The sequence below is a fragment of the Rutilus rutilus genome, assembly GCF_951802725.1.
Source record: "Rutilus rutilus genome assembly, chromosome: 1".
Taxonomy (NCBI): Eukaryota; Metazoa; Chordata; class Actinopteri; order Cypriniformes; family Leuciscidae; genus Rutilus; species Rutilus rutilus.
Window position 1 is genome coordinate 21,291,018 of NC_140209.1, and position 22,755 is coordinate 21,313,772.

Consider the following 22,755-nt stretch of genomic DNA (forward strand, 5'->3'; position numbering starts at 1 on the left):
ATTCTAGCAAGGCACTCAAGTTCGTAGATCGATTAGCCAGAGACAGTGGTCCAGTACAAAAATAGATTTTTATTTTTAAACTCAAGAAACACATTTGCACAATAATTCGCTCCACATAGTGTTTGGATTTCACAGCAAGGGAATGACCACACTGTCACGGTGTGGGTTTTGTGTCTTGTTCCTTGTTAGTGTCTGTCATATTATTCCCTGCTTCTCATGTGATCCTGCCATGTGTCTTGTCATGTTCAGTTGTTCCCCGTTATGTTGATTAGTCTTCACAGGTGTTTCAGTTTACCACACCCCCTTGTTATCTTGTTTAGCTTGTGTTCCCTGTGTATATATACCCTGTCTGTTTTAGTATGTGTCACGGAGTCCTTGTCTATTTTCACACCACTTCTGTATTCTGCCTTGTTGCCGGTTTTGTATTTGTTTTATGTTTTGGACTGCTTCTTTGGTTTTGACCCCTGCCTGGACTGTTTGTGAGTAAGGAATTCCCTATTAAACATTTCATACTGCACCCTTGGATCTTTCCCTTCTTCCCGAGTGTGGATCGTGACTCACACTTGGTGAACACGCAGCCACTGCACACCCCAAGGGACCCACCACCGCAAGGGGCACTGCTCCCACTGGCAGCTCTCAGCACCTAGACAGAGGGGGACAGGTGAAAGTTAAACTCAAATTTTCACCCGCGCAGGTTACAGTTACAGCAGAGTCCTGCACGGGTTCGGGTACCCGTGGGTGCCTGTATTTCAAGTTTATAAAATAATTTAAAATCCATATCAGTTTATTTGTGCCTGCGCCCTCCCAGGAGTCTCTCACTTATATCACAACCGCGCGCGATCTGCCTGCAGTCGTCGAGATGGATCCTGAGGAGTTGACGAAAAGAATAGCTAGTGGAGATTATTGTGAAGTTGTCGACAGGGTTGGCCTTTTGACAGCTTCGGCTGAAGTTGTCCTTGTGTTAATGGTCGTGTAATAATGTAGCAAGGTTAGATGTTATGGGAAGAAGGAGGCGGGAACTGGCGAACGTTCAACTATTTTAATAATAAAAATGAACAAAAAACGAAAAGTAAAAGATAGCAACCCCTCATGGACGACTGCTGTCACAAATAACACAAACACAGGCCTGTCCTCTCTCGTCCTTCACTGTTGTCGCTCCTACTTTTATGCTTTCACTCCTCCGTGAAAGATACAAGACCGGTGTCGCGCAGGTGTTGCTCACATCAATCACGCCACCGGTCTCGCGCTGTTCTCTCACGGCCCTCAACCTCGTCCTGCTCGCCACAAATAACTTCTGTATGACCTGGCGTGTGATCTGTGGCGTGTGCGCGAACTGTGATTGACAGGCAGATTTCACACAGCCCTGCGCTGACTGGACTAGAAGAACCGGGAGCAGTGGATTTTTGCCAAACAAATAACAGGCTCTAGGTCAGAGGTCTTCAATCCTGCTCCTGGAGGGCAACTGTCCTGCAGAGTTTAGTCTGCTTCAGCACACCTGCCTTTGAATACTCAAGGATTTGGAAGAGCTTGATGAGCTGATTCAGGTGTGTTTGATTAGGGTTGGAACTAAACTGTGCAGGACAGTGGCCCTCCAGGAGCAGGACTGAAGACCTCTGCTCTAGGTGGAGGTAGAAGCACGAGTTTTTTCTAAAACCATCTGATGTTTATGTTGTTCTGTCGGAGCATAGTTTCGGTTTCAGTAAATATGATAAAAAAAATCTTGCTGACAGCAGCTTTAAGTACCCTGACCAACAAGACGAACAGAAACTTGTGACCGACATTTTAGAATTAGCAGCTAAAAACGATGGATGCGATTAAGCGAAAACAACAGTGGTCCGAGGAGGAAACAAGCTGCTGTCTTGCACTCTGGTCCTCTGCAGAAGTCCAGAGTAAATTAGACGGGGCTTCACGGGCGAAACCCGTTTTGCAGCAAATTCAGTGAGAGAGAGATGACTGCAGCGGGGTTCAACAGGAGCGTCGAAGAGATTAGCAACAAACTTAAAAAACTAAAGAAGGAATATAGGTCCACAAATAGGACCTCGGTCGAAGCGGCAATGGTAGCCCACATCGAAACCCACATTTCGACATTCTCGACTCTGTCCTCGGCGATAGACCGGCATGCCAGATGACCAGGGCACTGAACTCGGCAACAATAATGCTTGAGTCAATGGTGGATGATTTGCTGAAGCAAAGTTGCACTGATCCTGGTAAGTTCTGTTTTTACAGTATTTTACTTGTTCCCAGCCTGTGTTTCTCAGCTGTTCAGCGAGGTACTAATTTCTCACATCAGTGTTTGCAATGTTGCTAGCTAGGATTGTATTATCTGTGATTTCATTGTATACAGTATGCTATCACAGAACAGTGTAAAAAGTGTAGTGGACAAAAATCTTTTTTTAAAGCACTGTCTTTGTGTTTTTGTTTATAGAATTGTCTGCCATCAACGACGGTGATGACAGCGTTGAGTTACCGCCACCGCTGGGCTGCAGCTCTCCCGCGCCGTCGTGTAGCAGCTCTGGAGACGAGCTATCAAGACTTGGTGTGCAAAAGGTCACATCATACACTATGCAAACATTAAAGGGATACTTCATCTCTGGGAAGATGAATGTGTATTTAAAATAGGTCATTTAAGTAGAAGAAATGTGAAGACATTTTTTAATTTGGAGCTTTCTAGACTGAAAAAAGCCAGAAAATGTATTTTGTGGATGAAAGACAACAACTCCCAGAATGCACTTGCTTCGCTGCCTTAGGAGGCCACGCCTACCGGTGAGAAACAACAAAGCTAGCCTACGTGATGAGTTTGCGAGGGATTTAGAGATCGTCCAAAATGTCCGGGATTCGGCTTTTGCGTTCTACAGTGGCCATTCATCATGCTTACTGTGGCGAGCAGGACGAGGCTGACGGCCGCGGGAGAACGGCGCGAGGCCGGTGGCGTCATTACTGAGGCGCGCCGGGTCTCGCATCGCTCACGGAGGAGCGGGAATTTTCTTAGCAATGGTAAAACGCACATCAACCGATCACTTGTTTAGCGTTCATGTAAACACTACATTCAAATTCACCAATCGGAATGAATTCAGTTAGATTGAAACAAGAGGTGTGCATGTAAACAATGAATGGCAACCGCAGAAAGCAAAAGCTGAATCCCGTACATTTTGAACGAGCTCGCCCGCCGGACAAGTCCGGGAAAAGGAGGATGATAACCCCTACTTACTCACCTTTCTCCTACTATTCAGCTTTCTCCACAGAACAAGAGCCTGCTAGCTTAGCTTCCAAAGAAAGAGGCTGAGACTGTGTACATTCTGTGAGTGAGATCCCACCCTCTATGGGCGGGCTGAAAACATGCGGAACAACGCCATCTACTGGCTGTAGTCTTTAGCCTCTGGCCAGAAAATCCTCCGATGACGCAAAATGACGATTTTTGCGTCATCGGAGGATTTTTTCCAGACAAAAAATACATAAATCTCTTGTCTCAGGGGGATATGAGGGTGGAAAGCATGGTAATTCGAAAATACTTCAGGTTTTCTACTAATACAAAGCTTAATGCTAAATCCTGAAGTATCCCTTTAAAAACAAAGTAAAAGTCTAGAAAAAAACTGGAGTTTAAAATAGAATGTAAAGTCAATCTGACATTAACTTGCTATATACAATATAATGTTTGTAGATAGGGGTACTGTTGGACTGTTTTGATCCTAGTGTGTTGCCGTATTAGGAAAAGACTCGCGAGAGTTGCGAGTGGGGGAACAAGATAATAACGTGAATGTAGATGTTGAAGGAACTGAATGACTCGTGATAGTCGAAGTCAATAAAGAAGAATCAAACTCTCATTCTGGTATTTATTGAACAAACAACATGGTGTCAGAAGTGGGATTCCGTTCCTGGAAACATTCATCGGACAACTTCCGTCTCTAGGAAATAACCTACGCTAAGCTTTGAAGTCTCGTTCGTGGTAAGCAACAACACTATAATGGCAGATGGATTCAGACGTCCGGATCCTCTCGTCTTTGACGAGAATGTGGCAGAACACTGGCGCAAGTTTGAACGAGAATACGATATTTTCATTGCCGCCGCACACAATGACAAACCTGCCCGAACCAGAGCTTATATACTCCTCAACCTCGCCGGACCCGAGGCTATAGAGAGGGAGCGATCATTCACTTATGCGGCCGCGGTACTAGGGGCAGATGACAACATCGTTACTCCAGCTGAATCTAGAGAGGACCCCGAGTGTCTTAAAAGGAAGTTTAAAGAAATATGCAACCCTGAAACAAACGTGATAATGGAGAGGCACAACTTTAACACTAGATATCAAAAACCTGGCGAAACGATCAAGGCATATGTGAGTACATTAAGAAATCAGGCTAAAAACTGCAATTTTGGTGCATTGGAAAACGAACTGATAAGAGACAGACTGGTCTGTGGAATAAGTAGTGACAGTGTCAGACGCACACTGCTAAAAGAGACTGACCTAACACTGTCTAAAGCAGTACGCATTTGCCAAATCAGCGAACTTACAGAAAAAACATAGCAAAACACTCTCCACACCCAAAACTGCATTAACCACCAGTGTAGATGCCGTACAAATAAAACATAAAAAAGTCTACAGCAAAACGAAGCGCACTATGAAAGAAAATTCACCATCAATTTCCAGCTGCCGGAATTGTGGGGGTACTCATCCAGCAAAACGTGACCAGTGTCCAGCCTTTGGCCAACAGTGCCATAACTGCGGAAAGCAGAACCACTTCAAAGGCCAGTGCAGGTCCGCCAAGTCAACTAGACCGAATAGACAGGTAAACCAGCTATATGCCGAAACAGACTCTGACAGTGACAGTCAAGACACATTCACCATTGAAGGCGTGTCTTTGCATGACGATGTAAAGGAAACTGACAAGGAAGGACATTGTTTTGTGATTGTCAATGACAAACAACTAAATCTGAAAGTGGACACAGGCGCGAAGTGTAATGTTATGTCCGTACACACATACAAACTTTTCCGGCACGCTGAAGAATTGCACATGCCAACTAAAAAAGTCAATCTTGTAGCGTTTGGCGGATCTATGATCAGACCAATTGGCACAGTGACACTATTATGCAGGCTGAATGAACAACAGTATAACCTGCAGTTTCAGGTTGTGAAAGAAAATGTTCACTCCATTCTTGGCCTGCAGGACAGCCTAGATATGAAACTGGTCACCTTCAGCAGTGAAGTGTTCCATTTGGACTGTGTAAAAGATCACACCCTGTCACAGAAAATGTTTCAGGAATATGCTGACCTGTTTAAAGATGAAGTCGGTAACTTACCGGTAACATACTCAATGAAACTAGATCCAGAAATAACACCTGTCGTCAGCCCTCCACGTCGTATCCCAGCTGCCATGCAAAAAAAAGTGGAACAAGAGCTCCAAAGAATGCAAACTCTGGGAGTAATTGAACCCGTGAATGAGCCCACAGAATGGGTTTCAAATCTGGTGGCCACCCATAAGAAAGAGACGGGTGATGTGCGCATCTGCATAGACCCCAGAAACCTAAACACGGCCCTCATGTTGCCGCTCAAATGTCAGGTGCCACTATCTTTTCCGTCCTTGACGCCAAGAGCTCCTTCTGGCAAATCAGACTGGATGACGCCTCATCTCTCCGTACAACATTCACAACTCCATATGGCCGATTTAAATTCCTAAAGATGCCGTTCGGAATTAGTACAGCTTCAGAAGTGTTCCAAAGAGCCATGGAACAAATCTTCACAGGATATCCTTGCGCTATAATCGTGGACGACATTATAATCGGTGGCAAAGATCCTGATGAGCATGAAAGAAACCTGAAAATGGTACTGGATCGTGCCAGACAGGTAAAACTGAGACTGAATCCAAGCAAATGCAAGTTCGGACTCAACGAGGTGAGCTATGTTGGGCACACATTCACAGATAAAGGACTAAAAGCAGACCCCAGAAAAATTAAAGCAATCAGTGAAATACCACCTCCAGAAGACAAGGCAGCTCTTCAGCGCTTTTTAGGGATGATAAACTACCTGGGCAAATTCATTCCTAACTTAAGTGAACTAACCACACCACTACGTCAGCTGCTTCACAACGGAGTGGTGTGGAATTGGACGGAGCACCAACAGGATGCTTTTGACATGCTCAAAACCTGCATCAGCAGCCCACCTGTACTCCATTACTATGACGTAAGACAACCAGTGACGCTCACCTGCGATGCTTCACAATATGGTTTAGGGGCTGCTTGCCTTCAAGAGGGAAATCAGGTGGCATACGCGTCTCGCACACTGACCCAAACGGAGATGAGATACGCGCAGATAGAAAAAGAACTCCTGGCAGTGGTCTTCGCCTGCTACAAGTTCTACGACTACATCTACGGCAAGCCGGTCACGGTCGAGACAGACCACCAACCCTTGGTCACCATTCACAACAAACCATTTCATACCATCCCAGCGCGCCTACAACGCATGATGCTACAGTTGCAAAAATTCGACCTGACTCTCACCTATAAAAAAGGAAAGCACCTCTACTTAGCCGACACCCTCTCCTGTGCACCGAGACACAACGTCAGCCCCCAGATGTCAGAACGGCCAGAGTTCGAGGTGATGACAGTTCAACTAATATCTCCACGGCGCCTTGAAGAGCTCCGCCAACATACTGCCGCAGACACAGTATTGCAGAAACTCAGCCATTTCATTCAACGGGGCTGGCCAAGACGTCCGTGCAGCGTACCCATAGAGGTGAGACCTTTTTTTAGTTTCCGTGATGAACTCACCGTCGAAGACAGGGTCATCGTGAAAGGAAACAGGGCAGTCGTGCCCACTGCCTTGCACTCTGAATATCTTAAGGCGCTACATCTGGGACACACAGGAGTCGAATCCACCAAGAGTAGAGCGAGGGAAAGTGTTTTCTGGTCATCAATAAATGAGGACATCCAGGCTGTTGCATGCAGCGTCTGTAACAGCCTGAGGCCCCACCAGCAAAAATAACCGCTAAAACTGCACACAGTCCCGGACCTGCCCTGGTCGCTTGTCGCCACAGACATATTTGAATGGAAGAATCACCACTACCTGGTGGTTGTTGATTCATACTCTGGGTGGTTTGAAATTGACCGACTCAGCAACTTGTCTTCACTGACAGTCATCAACAAGCTAATGCGTCATTTCTCAGTCCACGGCATACCACAGAAGTTGTTCTCTGACAATGGTACCCAGTATACTAGCCAGGCCTTCCATGACTTTGCCCGAACTTGGGATTTCCAGCATGTGACGAGCAGTCCTGAGTATCCACAGTCCAATGGCCTCGGCGAGAGGGCTGTAAGGAGTGCAAAGAGACTGTTAGAGACCACAGAGAGAGACGGGACAGATTTTTACCTGAATCTGCTTGGCCTACGAAACACACCCCGAGACAGCACTCTGGGCTCACCTGCACAAAGGCTGTTATCCCGTCACACTCAAACTATTTTGCCCATCTGCAAGCAATTGCTGAAACCAGCTGCAAGAACCCCGTCCTGCATCAAAGCGCAATTAACAAAGAAGCGGTGGGCACAAAAACACTACTATGACAAGACCAGCAAACCACTACGCCCTCTGGCACTAAACCAGGTGGTAAGACTCCAAACAAAAAAGGGACATGATAAAGTGGGAATTGTGAAGAAAAAGTGTGAGGAACCACGCTCATATGTGGTGGAGTCCGAAGGGAAGGAATACAGGCGTAACCGACGCCACATCCTGCCACTAATGGAGCCACAGCCTCCAAAGAGCACCACTTACACTGACGAATTGAACACAACAGGAAACACAGTTGATGCTGACATGGACAAAATGCAAGGGGTTGAAAGTACTGAACAAACGCCCTCAGAACAGTGTCACAGACAACCGAGCCCAGAAAAATCTCCCACCAGCGTATACCAGCAAAACATGGAACCACAGGCAAAGAAATCAGTTCAAGCCACCACTTCCATGTATGTCACTAGGTCCGGCAGAGTTTCTAGGCCAAATACAAAATACATGAACTGAACTTTCTGCTCAAGTATAATTAATCCAACATCTCAGAAATAATACAGTGTCCTTTAGGATTTGCATAATGTTTTTTTTTTGAAGATTCATTTAGTTGTGTGACATCTACAGAGTTCAGTTGAACCAGGTTATATATATATATATATGCAAAGTTATCTTTTATCTGTTGTTACTGCAGAGGATTTTGATTCTAAGTTGTTTATGTTCAGGAGCTACTGCTAAAGAAGGGGGATGTAGATAGGGGTACTGTTGGACTGTTTTGATCCTGTGTGTTGCCGTATTAGGAAAAGACTCGCGAGAGTTGTGGGTGGGGGAACAAGATAATAACGTGAATGTAGATGTTGAAGGAACTGAATGACTCGTGATAGTCGAAGTCAATAAAGAAGAATCAAACTCTCATTCTGGTATTTATTGAACAAACAACAATGTTGATGATCTATTATGGGACATGACCGAAGAATGAAGTGATAGTGATGTAGGATGATGCTATATACCGGTCACAAATAATATTTAATCATGTAGCAGATGCAGATGCGTAATTCCCTGCAGAAAACACTTATTCACAATGCTATGACAACACACTGATGATCTGTCATCTGCTATTATTGTTGTACACAGGAAAAAGGAAGAGAGACAGCACTTCGGAGCTGGTGCAGTATTTGGAAAGGGCAGATGAGAGGTTCCAGCAAAGAAATGGATGATGCCTTGCGGCGGGACATGAGAGCGGACACACAATCTCTGCTTGGACTCACGGGGCGCATGATGGCTGTAATAATGGAGGCTCAAGTGCAAAAATTATTGCAAATAAATCAAGTCAAGTCAAGTCACCTTTATTTATATAGCGCTTTTTACAATACAGATTGTATCAAAGCAGCTTCACACTGATAAAATGAAAATAATACAACAAAGTTTGTTTCTAGAAGAAAATTGCATCGTCCACCCTAATTAGGCAGATCAATAATATCGTTGAATATTAAATGTCCTCAACTAAGCAAGCCAAAAGCCAAGGCAACAGTGGCAAGGAACCAAAACTCCATCAGGTGACAGAATGGAGAAATAAACCTTGGGAGAACCCAGGCTCAGTTGGGGGCCAGTTCTCCTCCTGCCAACGAGCGAACAGTGTATGATTATGATCCAGGCAGCATTACAGGTCAGAAGTCAGATTGGTCGTGTCGATAATTGACATGCCATCTATTCTCAGGCATGAAAACAGGTCAGGGGTAAAAAAGGTGAGAAGGATGCGGCATATATACAATAAATAAATAAATAAATAAATGTAATGAGTGAGTAGGAACGTGTGAGAGTTAACACGAACAGATGAGACAAGTAGAAAATTCTCATTTATTAATAGAATTGAACTATACTCCACAATGATGAATCCCCCCTCTGCCACTCTAGGGGGGTTCGGGGGCATGCTCCCCCGTAAGAAAATGTTGTGCTTTTTAATGTTAAATTCATCAATCTGGTGCAAATTAAACAAAGAAAAATTCAAAACTTTTAGTTACAGTGTCTGTCTACATTACTACTACAATAATAGTTATAATATTAATCCCATGATAGTAATAGCCATATATTGTAAAACAAATGCACTGAAAAATAAAGGAAACTTTCATAATTAGTTTTGTACTAATTTCTATACTTGAAAGAGTATATTTCTATACTTCACATTAAAGATGTGATTGGGCTAGCCCAGTGTCAATAGGCCGCTGATCTACGTGTTTCTTCGGGTGTCAGAGAAAAAAAAACTATTTACTACTACTATTTATCACGCATTAAAAATGCCCCAAACCAGTCGTCTGTATGATAATCTGAAACAAGGACTGGTGAGCCGTTGTCCTGCTTCACTTCACAAATGCTGAGTGAAAGGAGAATTATAGAATGAAAGGATACTCATTTATATGACACTTTATTCATCAGGAGAACAGCTCGTTCAGCGCGTCATACGTCCTTTCAGTTTCGGTTTTCAATCGATCAAGTTTTTTCACGTTCTCTCGATAAACCACCCCTTTCAATCTGATCGAAATTAATTGTAATAGAGCTGTGACTTTGTGTTTTTACGGGTTATGTTAAAGCCCTACTTGTTAGTTATGTTTTTATAAAATATCTCTAGTGAATGCATTATCATATCACCGTATTATTTACCGCCATGCGAGCCACAAATTAAAGCTTGGCGAGCCACATGAGGCTCGCGAGCCGCGCAATGAGTAACACTGCACTAACTCTTACTTGTTCCTGCTCGCTAAGCGCTCACGGCGCCCGCGCCCGCTCGCGAGTCGCGATATTATCTCGCCCACTTCTATGTCAAAATTAAAAATAATGACATTGGCAACATCGCTGTCTGTATCTGACAGGACAGTTAACATTGTAAGCTAACTTACCTCAGGCTTGCTTTCCGACGTGCGGTTCTTTGTTCGGCAGTGTGTCCAGTTGTCAGACTCGCGGTGTAAAAGACTTTGAAAACATTTTTGCCCTAACGTTACTCTGACTCGTATTGGCTGTTATGTTTTGGCATTAGGAATGATGATTGTTTTTTAAAGCTGCGAAGTTTATGGTAACTTTATAGGGGATAAATGCTGCCCTCGGCCTCGACCTTGACCCCCCCCCCCCCCCCCCCCCCCCCCCCCCCCATAAATATTTTCTCATCGGATCTGCACAAATCACGTAGGTGACCATTTTAGGTTTTAAAACGGCGAATTTCGCCGAAAGGTGAGGAGTTTTCATGCCTGTATTCTGGATACGGCCGGAGTCCACCTCACTTCAGTGACTGGTTGACACTTCAGCACTGCGTAGTCGTCACGTTCAGGCGCAGGTCCTTCATCGGATCTGGATACGGCCTGGATCTGGCGGACTGCGGTAATGCGGTTATGATTTAACAAGTACATCAGGATTCATGGGAAGTGTTCCCGGTATCGGCTGGCCTAATCTATGCAGCCTAATATGGAATTATAGAAGTCTATAATGTGTTATGTGAATGCTAGGTCAAAGGGATGTGTTTTTAGTCTAGCTTTGAACTGACAGAGTGTGTCTGCTTCCCGGACAATGTTAGGAAGACTGTTCCAGAGTTTTGGTGCTAAATAGGAAAAGGATCTACCGCCAGCAGTCGATTTTGATGTTCTAGGTATTATCAACTGGCCGGAATTTTGAGATCACAATAGATGTGATGGACTATAATGCGTTAAGAGCTCGCTCAAGTACTGCGGAGCTAAACCATTTAATGCTTTGTAAGTAATCAGCAATATTTAAAAATTTATACCATGTTTGATAGGGAGCCAGTGCAGTGTCGACAGAACCGGGCTAATATGGTCATACTTCCTGGTTCTGGTAAGAACTCGAGCTGCTGCGTTTTGAACCAGCTGTAGTTTGTTTATTAAGCGTGCAGGGCAACCACCCAGTAGAGCATTACAATAATCTAGCCTTGAGGTCATGAACGCATGAACTAATTGTTCCGCATTTGTCAATGTGAGCATATGATGTAATTTAGATATATTTTTAAGATGGAAAAATGCAGTTTTACAGATACTAGACACGTGACTTTCAAATAAAAGATTGGTATCAAAGAGCACAGCAGGTTCCTAACCGACGACGAAGACTTGACAGAGCAGCCATCAAGTGTTAGACAGTATTCTAGGTTATTACGTGAGGAAGTTTTTTGTCCAATAATTAGAAACTCTGTTTTTTTCAGAATTGAGTAGTAGGAAATTACGAGTCATACAATTTTTTATATCAGCTATGCATTCCGTTAAATCACCATAGTATTTTTGTTTGTTTCTTTTAATGTACAATTTTATTTAAATTAACTATTTACAATTTTATTTTCATTTACATTTATTTCACTTTACATTTAGCAAAGTTTGTTTATCCCCTTAACAGGCAAATATCGTATACGGTTTGTGTGTGATTTTCATACGATTTTTATGTATTTTCACATGAATAAAGAAGGTGTACATTAAATATAAATATATGCATATAAAGTGATATATATATATAACATATTTCAACATCATTATATGACTAAAAGCCACATTACTGTAGTAGATCGTGATTGGAAGTTAATAAAAAAACTTGGTGGTTTAAAGGGATTTTTGAGTAGAAGTGTAATATTAATCGTTTCAACTGTTATGTAGCTTGATGCTAATTATAGCTCTAATCCAACTGTCGTGCAGGAGCTATATCTATTTCACAATCTATTTTGTTACAAGAATTCACATACAGTCCCAAGAATATGATTTTTGGGGGGGTTTGTTTTCTATTAAGACTTCTGATAATAGGTGAATAGTGGGCCTGGAGTTGATGGCCAAGCCATAATGCCTGAATAAAGGCTATAATGGCTGAATTCAAACAAAATAATATTTATTAAAGAATGTCTCATGTTGGAAGCAGTGTGAAAGGGTCTTTGATTGAGGACCATAAAGCAAGAATTGAGCTCCTGGCCAGACATTAGTCAAACAGGGGTTTACAGGGCAATACAATATTTCATTAGCATGTTATCAGCCTTCTCTAAAGCTTATATGACATGCTCTAATGAAATTATTCACAGAATGCATAGTTTTAGAGATACAAGGGTTTATTCAATGGAGGAGAATATAATAAATGTATGACAGTTCAGATGTCCTCAAACACAAACGACGGTGTTACAAAAATATGGCATTGGTGTATTCAAATAATCACTCGTTCCCGCCATTAAACGCATCATTAATGCAGCTCTGATGTCAGCCCCTTCTGCGTTAGCATGCTCAGGTAATGTCTGAACAGGAGGCTCAATGTTTACAGTCCTGTCTGGGTGCTCTTCAGTGAAATTATCACCATGTTCCTCACACATGTTATGGAGCACACAGCAGGTCAGTGCCATCCTCTTGCTCAGCTCCAGCTTGCAGTCATTTCTTTTTAGGAGGCACCTCCATCGTCCTTTTAATCTCCCAAAAGACATCTCCACAAGCGATCGTGCACTGCTCAGCCTGTATATGTAGGTGTGTTGTTCAGGGGTCAGTCCGCCAGTGTCTGAAAAGGGCTTCATGGCTTCATGCGCCGGATCACCTATCAGGATATGTCCAACATCACAGCCAGAGATGGTCACTTTGTTTTGCCCTACTAATTCTCCGTCACTTAGGACCTCCCACACATGTGACTGTCGTAGCACTCTGGCGTCATGCACACTCCCTGGATAGCCAACACCAACATCCCAGAAAAGACGTTTGCCATCCACAACTGCTTGCAGAACAATATAATGCCAGCCTTTCCGACATAGAAATAGTCTTGTGGATAGTCCTCTGGTGCAATACTGGAATGTGACTGCGATCAATTGCACCGACACACTGGAACTCTCCAACGATTATTAAAGAAAGTGGCCATTTCTAACAACTTGTCAGCATCAGGAAATCTCCGGTGGACGGGAAGATGACTGTGTTGCAGAATTCCTGAACACAATTAAACAGTGCTGAGGCCTACTCCAAAAAGATGGCTGATTGTCCTGTATTCACCACCCGTGGCCAGTTTCCAGATGGCAATTGCAACACGTTTTCGGATTGGGAGACAAATGGTAGGGAATAAATAATCTTTAAAGACAATTGTTACATGTTTGTCTCTTATTAAGTAATAGAAAATTGTTTGCCACCACAACGCCCATCACTGAATGAGATTGATCTGTTTAGAGTCTGAGCGAGAGAGAGATCTCGTTGGTACATTTTGTTTGTGAATGAAATGATTGAGAGTACCGGTTAGGTCGTCATTTAGCATGTGAGTCAATCTCATTCAGCAATCCGTAGATGCAAAGCGCAGGTATAGGTACTGTGCACATACGATTGTTTATTCATACTTAACATGGAACATAACTCAACGTTAAACATAATCCCAGATTTATGAATGTGTAAATGTCTGACCAAAACAATTACATTGTTAATTATGCAAGAAAACCTTCGTACTTTGGTCATCTGAACCACTTATTTTGACTTATTTTATTAATTTAATGAGTAAATTAGAAACATTTTAATAAAGCCAAATAATTTTTTTGTTACAAGTAAATACGTTTGTTGACTTAAGACATAAGACACTATTTTTCACCACCTGTGGGCGTATTTATGTAATATGTATACTGAACAAATCAATGAACGAATCATTTTGGTGAACGAACTGAAAGTGAACGAATCTCAAAGTGAACGAATGGTTTGAAATTGTGCCGTGCCGTACCAGGCTCAAGTGGAAACACAATTGGAACCTTTTCTGAAGGTGGAAAAGCAGCTTTTGTTTCTCAGCACATAAAGATGAACTTCTTACCGTGATCTCAGACTGTGGTGATGTGGTTTCTCCACTGCATGGATCTTCATGTGTATCTTCAGCTGACTTTTAAAAGAGAAACTCTTTCCACACTGATCACACGTGTGCGGCTTCTCTCTGCTGTGGATCCTCTCATGTGATTTCAGATGTGATGACTGACTGAATCTCTTGTCACAGTGTGAACACTTGTAAGGTTTTTCTCCAGTGTGAATCCTCTCGTGCAGTTTTAAACATTTCGCTGTCATAAAAGTCTTCTCACACTCAAAGCACATGTACTCTCTCACACCAGTATGAGTTTTCTGATGTCTGTGTAAATATTCCAGCTGTGAAAAACACTTTCCACACACAGAACATGAATGTGGCTTCTCCTTCATATGAACTGTCAGGTGTGCCTTCAGGTGTGATGCCCGGGGAAATGCTTTGCCACACTGATCACATGTGAACGGCTTCTCTCCAGTGTGGATCCTCATGTGACTTTTAAGGTTTACTGATTGACCGAAACTATTCCCACATTGATTGCATACATATGGCTTCTCTCCTGTATGAATTCTCATGTGACTTTCAAGGTGTGTTGATCGGCCGAATAACTTTCCACACTGATCACATGTGAACGGCTTCTCTCCAGTGTGAACTCTCATGTGACGCTCAAGATGATGATTGCGTGTGAAACTCTTTCCACACAGAGTGCAGGTGAAAGATTTCTTGGCTCTTCTTTTCTTTAAAAATGTCTTTTTAGTCTTTGAGCGACTCAAATGTTTTTCTCCAGATTTGACATGATGTTCCTCCTCCACTTCACTCAGTTCTTCACTCTCCTCACTCTCTTCCATTAGCTCTGAAATGAAAGAAAAATAAAATTTTCTAAATAATCAAAATAATTCAAAGAGAGAAATATGGAGTGAGTGGAGATAAAAATTATCCCAGATTTAACAGACAACTGCTAAAAAATATAATAATTTAAGACTTTTTATAAATTAATTAAACATCCCTGAATCTTTCCATGAATGAGGTACTCTGATCTTCCAGTTATTTTAGGCACAAATCCCATGTTTCTGTAGTGAACTATTAAATATGTTTGATCAATGACACAATTATCTAACATGATATAAACATAAAAATATACAATACTACCGTATTTTGACACTAACTTTTAGATTGATACATAATTATGTTAAAAACTACTAAAAGGTGTTAAAGTCCACGTGAACCGGAAGTTGCGAACGACTTTTCTCCAGTGTTGTGATGTATTTCCCAGTGAAAAGGAATATTGAACAGAGGGCAGGGTTTTACTCTAGCGCTCCTCCTCTCCATCTCTCGCTCATAGCAGACTAACATTAACGGTTTGAGGGGAGTGGTTAAGCGTTGCCCAAACCAAGCCGTCAAACATACGTCATCAGGGAAGGTCCTCCAATGCAGAGGGGAGGGGCATTTTCAGATTTTGATTAAAGATTACGAAGCCAAAAATTTTTTTTGTGTGGATTGACTTGCATGGATGAATTGTTCACCACAAAACGATCAAATTAGGCAAACAAAGTAAATATGGCCAATTTTGATTTCATGTGGACTTTAATTATTATGGGCCGTTCACACTAAACTTCTCCTTCCAGTGACTTCACATGCTTGTGGGACACAAGAAACACAAGATCAAGTGAATTTCAGAGCACAAATGTTTGCAGTAAAGCGGAGTAGATTGTAAATTTGTACATTTTGGAATGATTATTGTTTGTTATACATGTTTGTAAAAATACACACAAAATTCAGGTCAAAATTCAGGTAAAATTGTTACAAATTGTAAAGCATATATAAAATAAATATGAAATAGCATTTAAATTTAGTTTGACCTGTTGTTAACAACAAATATGAAACCTTCCCTTTAACAATCATGTTTAAAAAAAAAAGCAAAACAGAAACTTTAGGAACCATTTCACAGTTGAATTGTTTGTCTAAAACTGATGAAGTGCTTGAATGTTTCTAACATGAATGTTCTTCAGCATCGTGAGTAAATGAAGAATAAACACCAACCTCTTTGTTCTTCAGGATCTTCAGTGTGTTTCATTCTGCAGGGTTCTGGATCACTCATGTTCTCACTGTCCTCTTTAATAAACTCAGTCTTTACAGATTTCAGCTCTTCCTGACGCTCTGTGCTCGTCTTCACTTGTAGATTGATGGGAATATTCCAGCATTTATTGGAGAATTACAGTGGGAGGGGCTTTACTGATGATGTGATTGCTGTGGGAGGGGCTTCACTGATGATGTGACTGCTGTGGGAGGAGCTGATCTGCCAAAATCTAAAATATATAAATAACAAAGTTTTTTTTTTTTTTTTTGCTCATAGATATCAGAATATTATAATTTAAATTCTTCCAAATATAATAGTAAGAAAAACAGTAGAAAGCATAAACAGGCTAGTAAGCAACAAATACCCTAAGTCTGTTGACACCAATGAAATGAGCTTTAAGTGTCAATTTACAGGAGATCTGAAGACATCAGCATAATGATCATGAAATAAAAAGTGTTTTCAGCAGATCTGTTAAAATTGATGAGCCTCAGACTATCAACACTCATTCAACAAGCCATTAGGGATCATCAACTGACTTTATTATGAGTTTTTGCTGTTAGAAATAGTGTCAGGATATATGATAAAAGGTTATCGTAGGGTATCCAAAAAATAAAAGTATAAAATTAGTCAAGCAAATCCAGAGTCCAGTCTCAAACATACAGTGTAGCCTACACCTCAAAGTTTGAGCATTTCCATCCCAGCCTGAAATAGGCAGCTGTAGGTGTTTTATAACCAGCATTAGAGCAGTGATGTGTAAACTGAATTTGGTGTGTTACAAAGACATAGTATAGTCATAGTATAATACATAATATGCAAAGCATATTGTTGTCGTGTTGTAGTATGACTAGTAGGACATAATTGATGTGTAAACTGAATTTGGTCACACTACAGTGTTTAAAGTTAATTACTTTTTGTAGTAACACTTTTTTGGGTTTTGCACTTTGCAGACTTTCCCTCAGGACGTGTCTCTCCACTGCCTGCTCATAAAGATAATTTGGAAATAGCTGGCATTTGTGTTTGAACAAAGTTTAGCTCAAGAGTTATTGATCCAGGAAGTTCAGATCTGTGAATATATTGACAACTTTACTGAACTCCATGAACCGCATTGTTAACGTACGGATCTCTGAAACACTGCCAGCGGGACATTAAACAGGACGTGTTTGTCCGAGATCACAATAGGTTTTGCGAGGGAACGCAGATTTCTTTGCGAAGGACCGTAAAAGTTTTGAGAGGGAAATTAGATGTTTTGCGAGGGAACCGCACTCCCAATAGTTCAAGTCTTACCTCTAAGGTATGTACTTTAGGGTTTTATGGAGGGGTGTGGTGTCTAAGACCCAACATCTAGCTACTGGAGTGCTACTGGAGTGCCTCAGGGCTCAGTGCTGGGACCGTTTCTCTTCTCCATCTATATGACATCACTAGGATCTGTGATTCAAAAACATGGCTTTTCCTATCACTGCTACACTGATGACACACAACTCTACCTCTCATTCCAGCCTGACGATCCGACGGTAGCCGATCGCATCTCAGCCTGCCTGACACACATTTCTGGCCGGATGAAGGACCACCACCTTCAACTAAACCTTACAAAGACAGAGCTGCTTGTGGTCCCGGCCAACCCAACACTTCACCACAACTTCACCATTCAGCTAATCAGCTGGCCTTGCACAGTCAAACCTCTGCAACTGATCCAGAACGCCGCAGCTAGAGTGGTCTTTAAATGAGCCAAAGAGAGCATGTGTCACTCCTCTCTTCACAAAATTGCACTGGTTGCCAGTTCCCGCTCGCATCAAATTCAAGTCACTGACGTTTGCCTACAGAACAACCACTGGCTCTGCTCCCTTTTACTTAAACTCATTTCTTCGGACTTATTAGCCATCCAGGAACTTGCGTTCTGCAAGTGAATGACGTCTTGTGGTGCATCATCTCAAAGAGGCACAAAATCTCTTTCTCGGACCTTTACCATGACTGTTCCCTGCTGGTGGAATGATCTGCCTAACTCAACCAGAGCGGCTGAGTCCATATCCACTTTCAAGAAACGGCTGAAGACGCTTCTTTTTCGACAACACTTGATCCAGTAATGCTAACTTTTTGTTCTATTCTATTCTGTTCTATTTTAAAAAAAAGTTTGTTTTTTTTAAATAAAAAAAAAATTAACATGTAGGCTACTGCGTTAAACTGCGTAGATTAAACTGAGATGGGTCATAGCATATTATTGTCCTACTGTTAGTTTAACTGCTTATATTGTTCTAATTTGTAAGTCGCTTTAGATAAAATCGTCTCCTAAATGAATAAATGTAAATGTACTTTTTTCCCTCCCATCCCAAATATTTTCCACCATCTCCCTTTAGGGGCTCTGTAGAAATGAGCTTTCAGTGGCCATTTACAGGAGATCTGAAGGCATCAGCATAATAAATGAGGTGAAAACAGGAACTATTGTCATGAAATAAAGAGTGTTTTCAGCAGATCTGTTAATATTGACGAGCCTCAGACTATCAACACTCATTCAACAAGCCATTCAGGATCATCAGCAGATCATCTCACTTTATTCTGAGTTTGCTGTTAAAAACACATTATTTGAGTCAGGATAGATGATAAAAGCCTATAAAACTGCTCTACTGAAAGATGATGCTGTTATTTCTCTCAATATGACATGGATAAAAAAACCAATACTACAACAAACAAACACTAATGCCACTCATCTTCAACCACTACATCCACATAACTATGAACTGAAACATGGTTTGATTTTATGATAACTACATTCATTGTATGAAGGTAATTAGATCTCTAACACCTAACAGTTTTTATGTGCAGAGACAGACAATCTTCAATGACAATTAGTTGATTATCTTTGCTTAATGTTGCGAACAGCAGCTTAGCTAGTTATATTCCTTTTGCTTCTCTGTTTTATCTCGGGATGCCCATCCTGGGGTAACTAGAGAGTATGTCAGTCCAGTCAAGTCTTATGAAGACTTGAGATGCCCAACACCTGTGAAGAGACCAACTCTTGACAGGACTTCAGATGACACCTAGCCTGGGAAAACCCAGACTACTTCCGGCGAATTTTAATTCTCTCTTCAGGATAGTCTGGAGAAGAGCCCATTCAAACTCATTTCTGTGCCGGCGAAATCGCGGCACCAATCACAAACGTTTGGGGAGGGATTTACATGATGACGACAGCGCAGCGACGCTGAAGGAGTTCTCACGCAGTGAAAAATACATTGCGGAGCAGAGAGGAGACTGACAACACGCTGGCAGACAGGACAGAGCAGGCTACTTTTCGGTTACGTTTGATATTAAACATATTAAACAAAGTCTCAGCTTTCAAATTTGGTAATTTTTTAAAAGAAATTTGAACAATAAATACCGTTTTGTTGCTCTTTAATGTGCCGTGACAAATCGCTGTAGAGCATCAGTTAAAGCTGTTCTTGTGAACCGATCATCTCTTCCTTCTAGTTAATTTATAGCCTCAAATAAACATAAACAAACATAAGAAGGAATGTTGTTTTAACCACGGAAAGGCGTCAGTACACTCCTTTTTTCAAGTTCAAATCCTGTTAATCTACTCTCCTGACTGCTTTGTCGGACAAAATGGCGGATGGCGAAGTATGATTGGTCAGATCACCTGTCAATCAAGCTGAGCTACGTCGGTTGGTGACGCCCCTTTGGAAATGATTTGTCTACATAGCTTCTCCAGACCCTACACTCAGTTTCAACTGAGAAGGGTCTGGTTTTAACCAGGCTAGATGACACCAACTCTGAATCAACGTGATCTCATGAGAATACGTGTGCATTTTTACATAAAGTGTGGTTATACCACATGTACATTACGTACACATATGTATGATTATGTAGTTGTAAAGATAGTATAACTTTATTATTATAAAAAACATCATTGAATGTAATTTAAGTGTTTTGTCGTGTTGGGGCAGGGCTTTTTACATGTCTCAAAAGTAACAGATACAATTGAAATATTTATGGACATTTATAGTATGAGTTACTGTTGCACTTTCTTTTGTACTTTTGTATAAAAAAACTGACATGCCTTAACAAAATTGTTTCTGGACATTAAGTTTTAAAGAGATATTTTTAAAATATTATTCATATATAGGCTACTTTTTTATATTCCTATAGATGTATTTGTTGCACTGTTTCTTATACAGTTAGCCTATTGCTAAACTAAAATACAATTTTCAGTTTGACGTTATGTTTGTGGCTGTGGCAAAATAATATATTACTGCCAAATGTATGCCAGATAATACAAATACTCTAGTTTATGGTATGTATTTGTTCATGTTTTATTAAGGGATAAGTCTGAAACACGGCATGAAATAATTCTAATAATTCACTCAGGGCTAGTAGCAGCTATACAGCTGTATTACAGACACACACACCAGTGTTGAGAAGAGGAAGAGTTGCTGCATTAGAGTCATAACGTGGATCTAAGCGAGTTCACACCAGATTCACAAAAAAAGTTTGTCCTGAAAGATGGAGCAGTTCCCACTTTAAAAGCAGAAGCTGAGGTTTATGGGTCAAAACACGTTTTATGCTTTGCCTTTGTTGATGTGTTTTCCATCCTATATCGTTCTTGTAGCAACGCTGTTTCAAACACATACAAACTTTATTTAAATCCCACCAGCGATCGTTGAATGATGGTGTTAAACATTTTCTTTACTGTGGTACAACCATGGTTATGCTGCCTTCACGTGCTATGGAAAAGATGATATTTTCCACTTGTGAACTGGTATTTACCAGTGTGTTGTGTTCAAGTGCTTTTGTTGTCGTAATGTAGTACCCGCAAGGTCTGTGTCAGTAGAGTATCTTTTTTATCTTTACAAAAAAAAAAAAAAAAAAAAAAAACGTAAATGTGGTGCTTTCTGATGATTAAAACATAATTAATAATTTAAAAAAAATAAAACATGACATAAAATGATTAAATATGAACCAAGGAAATTGCGGCGAAGTTGAAAATGGAGTTTTACACATTATATTACAATCGTTAATGACACAACATTGTAGGCTACAAAAACTATCCGCTAACAGTATTCATGACTCTTGCGTTGCTCTCCGCCATTTTGAAAAGGTCAAAGGTTATCTCATCTCGGCAACTCGTGCATCAAAATATTCTACGAGTTGCCCAGTGGAAAATACCACATGAGGGGGTGTTCATGTGCATTTTCCATGTCGGCTTTTGGTATTTACCATAATTACCATAGCACGTGAAGGCACCATCAGTCTCGTAATGTGCTCATGGTTCTGACAACAGATATTTGGCTACATTCGTTTTGTGGAGTGTGTGACTGTGTGTGTGAGTGCTGACCAAATTGTAATATTATGAGGTAGAACGATTGTATGAAATGCATGGATATTTCTGCGTGTTTTAACATAAACAGCAGTAGCATTCACAAATAACCGCGTATAGAAAAAAAAGAGATATCTAAACAAAAAAACATACCTTTCTGAAACGTCCTGTAACAGCCGTTCGTGCACAAGTTCTGCTCGATTCCTCTCCACTAATATTCTCTAAGTCTGATTCGGGCTGAAATTGATAAGGCAATATTGACGTGTGTTTACAATACACCGAAGCACATGCAACTGGTAACGGACGTGACGTTTCCGGACAGCGTGAACTAGGCAAGCTGACCAATCAGAGCCCGTTGTGTATTTCGGAGGGAGAGCCTTCTTATAATCAGTAAACCATCAGACCGTTTTATGAGGAGAGACACAGCAGTGCAGAATAAAAGTAGATATGAAAAATTATGTTTTTTTTTTTTTTTTTTTAATGAAGCATGAACACATGTTAGACTGCACCCCATAAACACAATCAAGCCTTCGAAAAAAGCTGATCAACCATCCATTTAACAGCTGCTGAAAATACTCTATTGTGTAAGTCTTGGAGGCTTACATTGTTATTTTGAACCAATAATAGGATAAAAAATCTGACTCTAATATAAGTAATCTGACTCCATTGAAGTTATTGTTGTTCTTTAACATATGTTTCAGTATCTAGATTTTACATTAGAATACTTTAATATTAAGTTCAGCACAATTCTGTTCAGTTTATAAGCACACTAGTAGATCAGTAGTATGTAGTGGGAATAAGTGTGTGTGTGTGTGTGTGTGTGTGTGTGTGTGTGTAGCAAATAGCACAGATGTGTATTAGAGGTGTAAAAGACACATCAGTCCTCAATCTGCATAATGATGATTACCTGCATCTGATTCACAGCATTAGCATACTGTGGTGATGAAGGCCATTGTCCCTCGTTTAATTTACATGAATAGCCTACTTCTAAACTGATAACTGTCGTACTAGGGCCGTAAATATTCTACCCATTTCAGGTCAATAGTTCATGTTTTCACCTCATTTTGATGCTGATGTCTTCAGATCTCCTGTAAATTGACACTTAAAGCTCATTTCACT

At 41.1% G+C, this 22,755-nt stretch overlaps 2 protein-coding genes across 3 annotated transcripts in view; both read right to left on the minus strand.

The window, feature by feature from the left end:
- The window catches only part of LOC311292136 (uncharacterized protein), a 188,706-nt gene that overhangs the window by 101,764 nt on the left and 64,187 nt on the right, over positions 1 to 22,755 (minus strand). The gene's annotated exons all lie outside the window — the stretch shown is intronic.
- On the minus strand, positions 50 to 22,148 carry LOC311292625 (uncharacterized protein). Its single transcript, XM_084412362.1, has 4 exons — positions 21,790 to 22,148; positions 16,295 to 16,560; positions 14,276 to 15,107; positions 50 to 643 (listed from the first exon to the last, which is right to left on the minus strand). Exons 2-4 carry the CDS (start codon positions 16,350 to 16,352, stop codon positions 637 to 639), a joined length of 897 nt encoding a protein of 298 aa, XP_084268488.1. The 5' UTR covers positions 16,353 to 16,560; positions 21,790 to 22,148; the 3' UTR covers positions 50 to 636.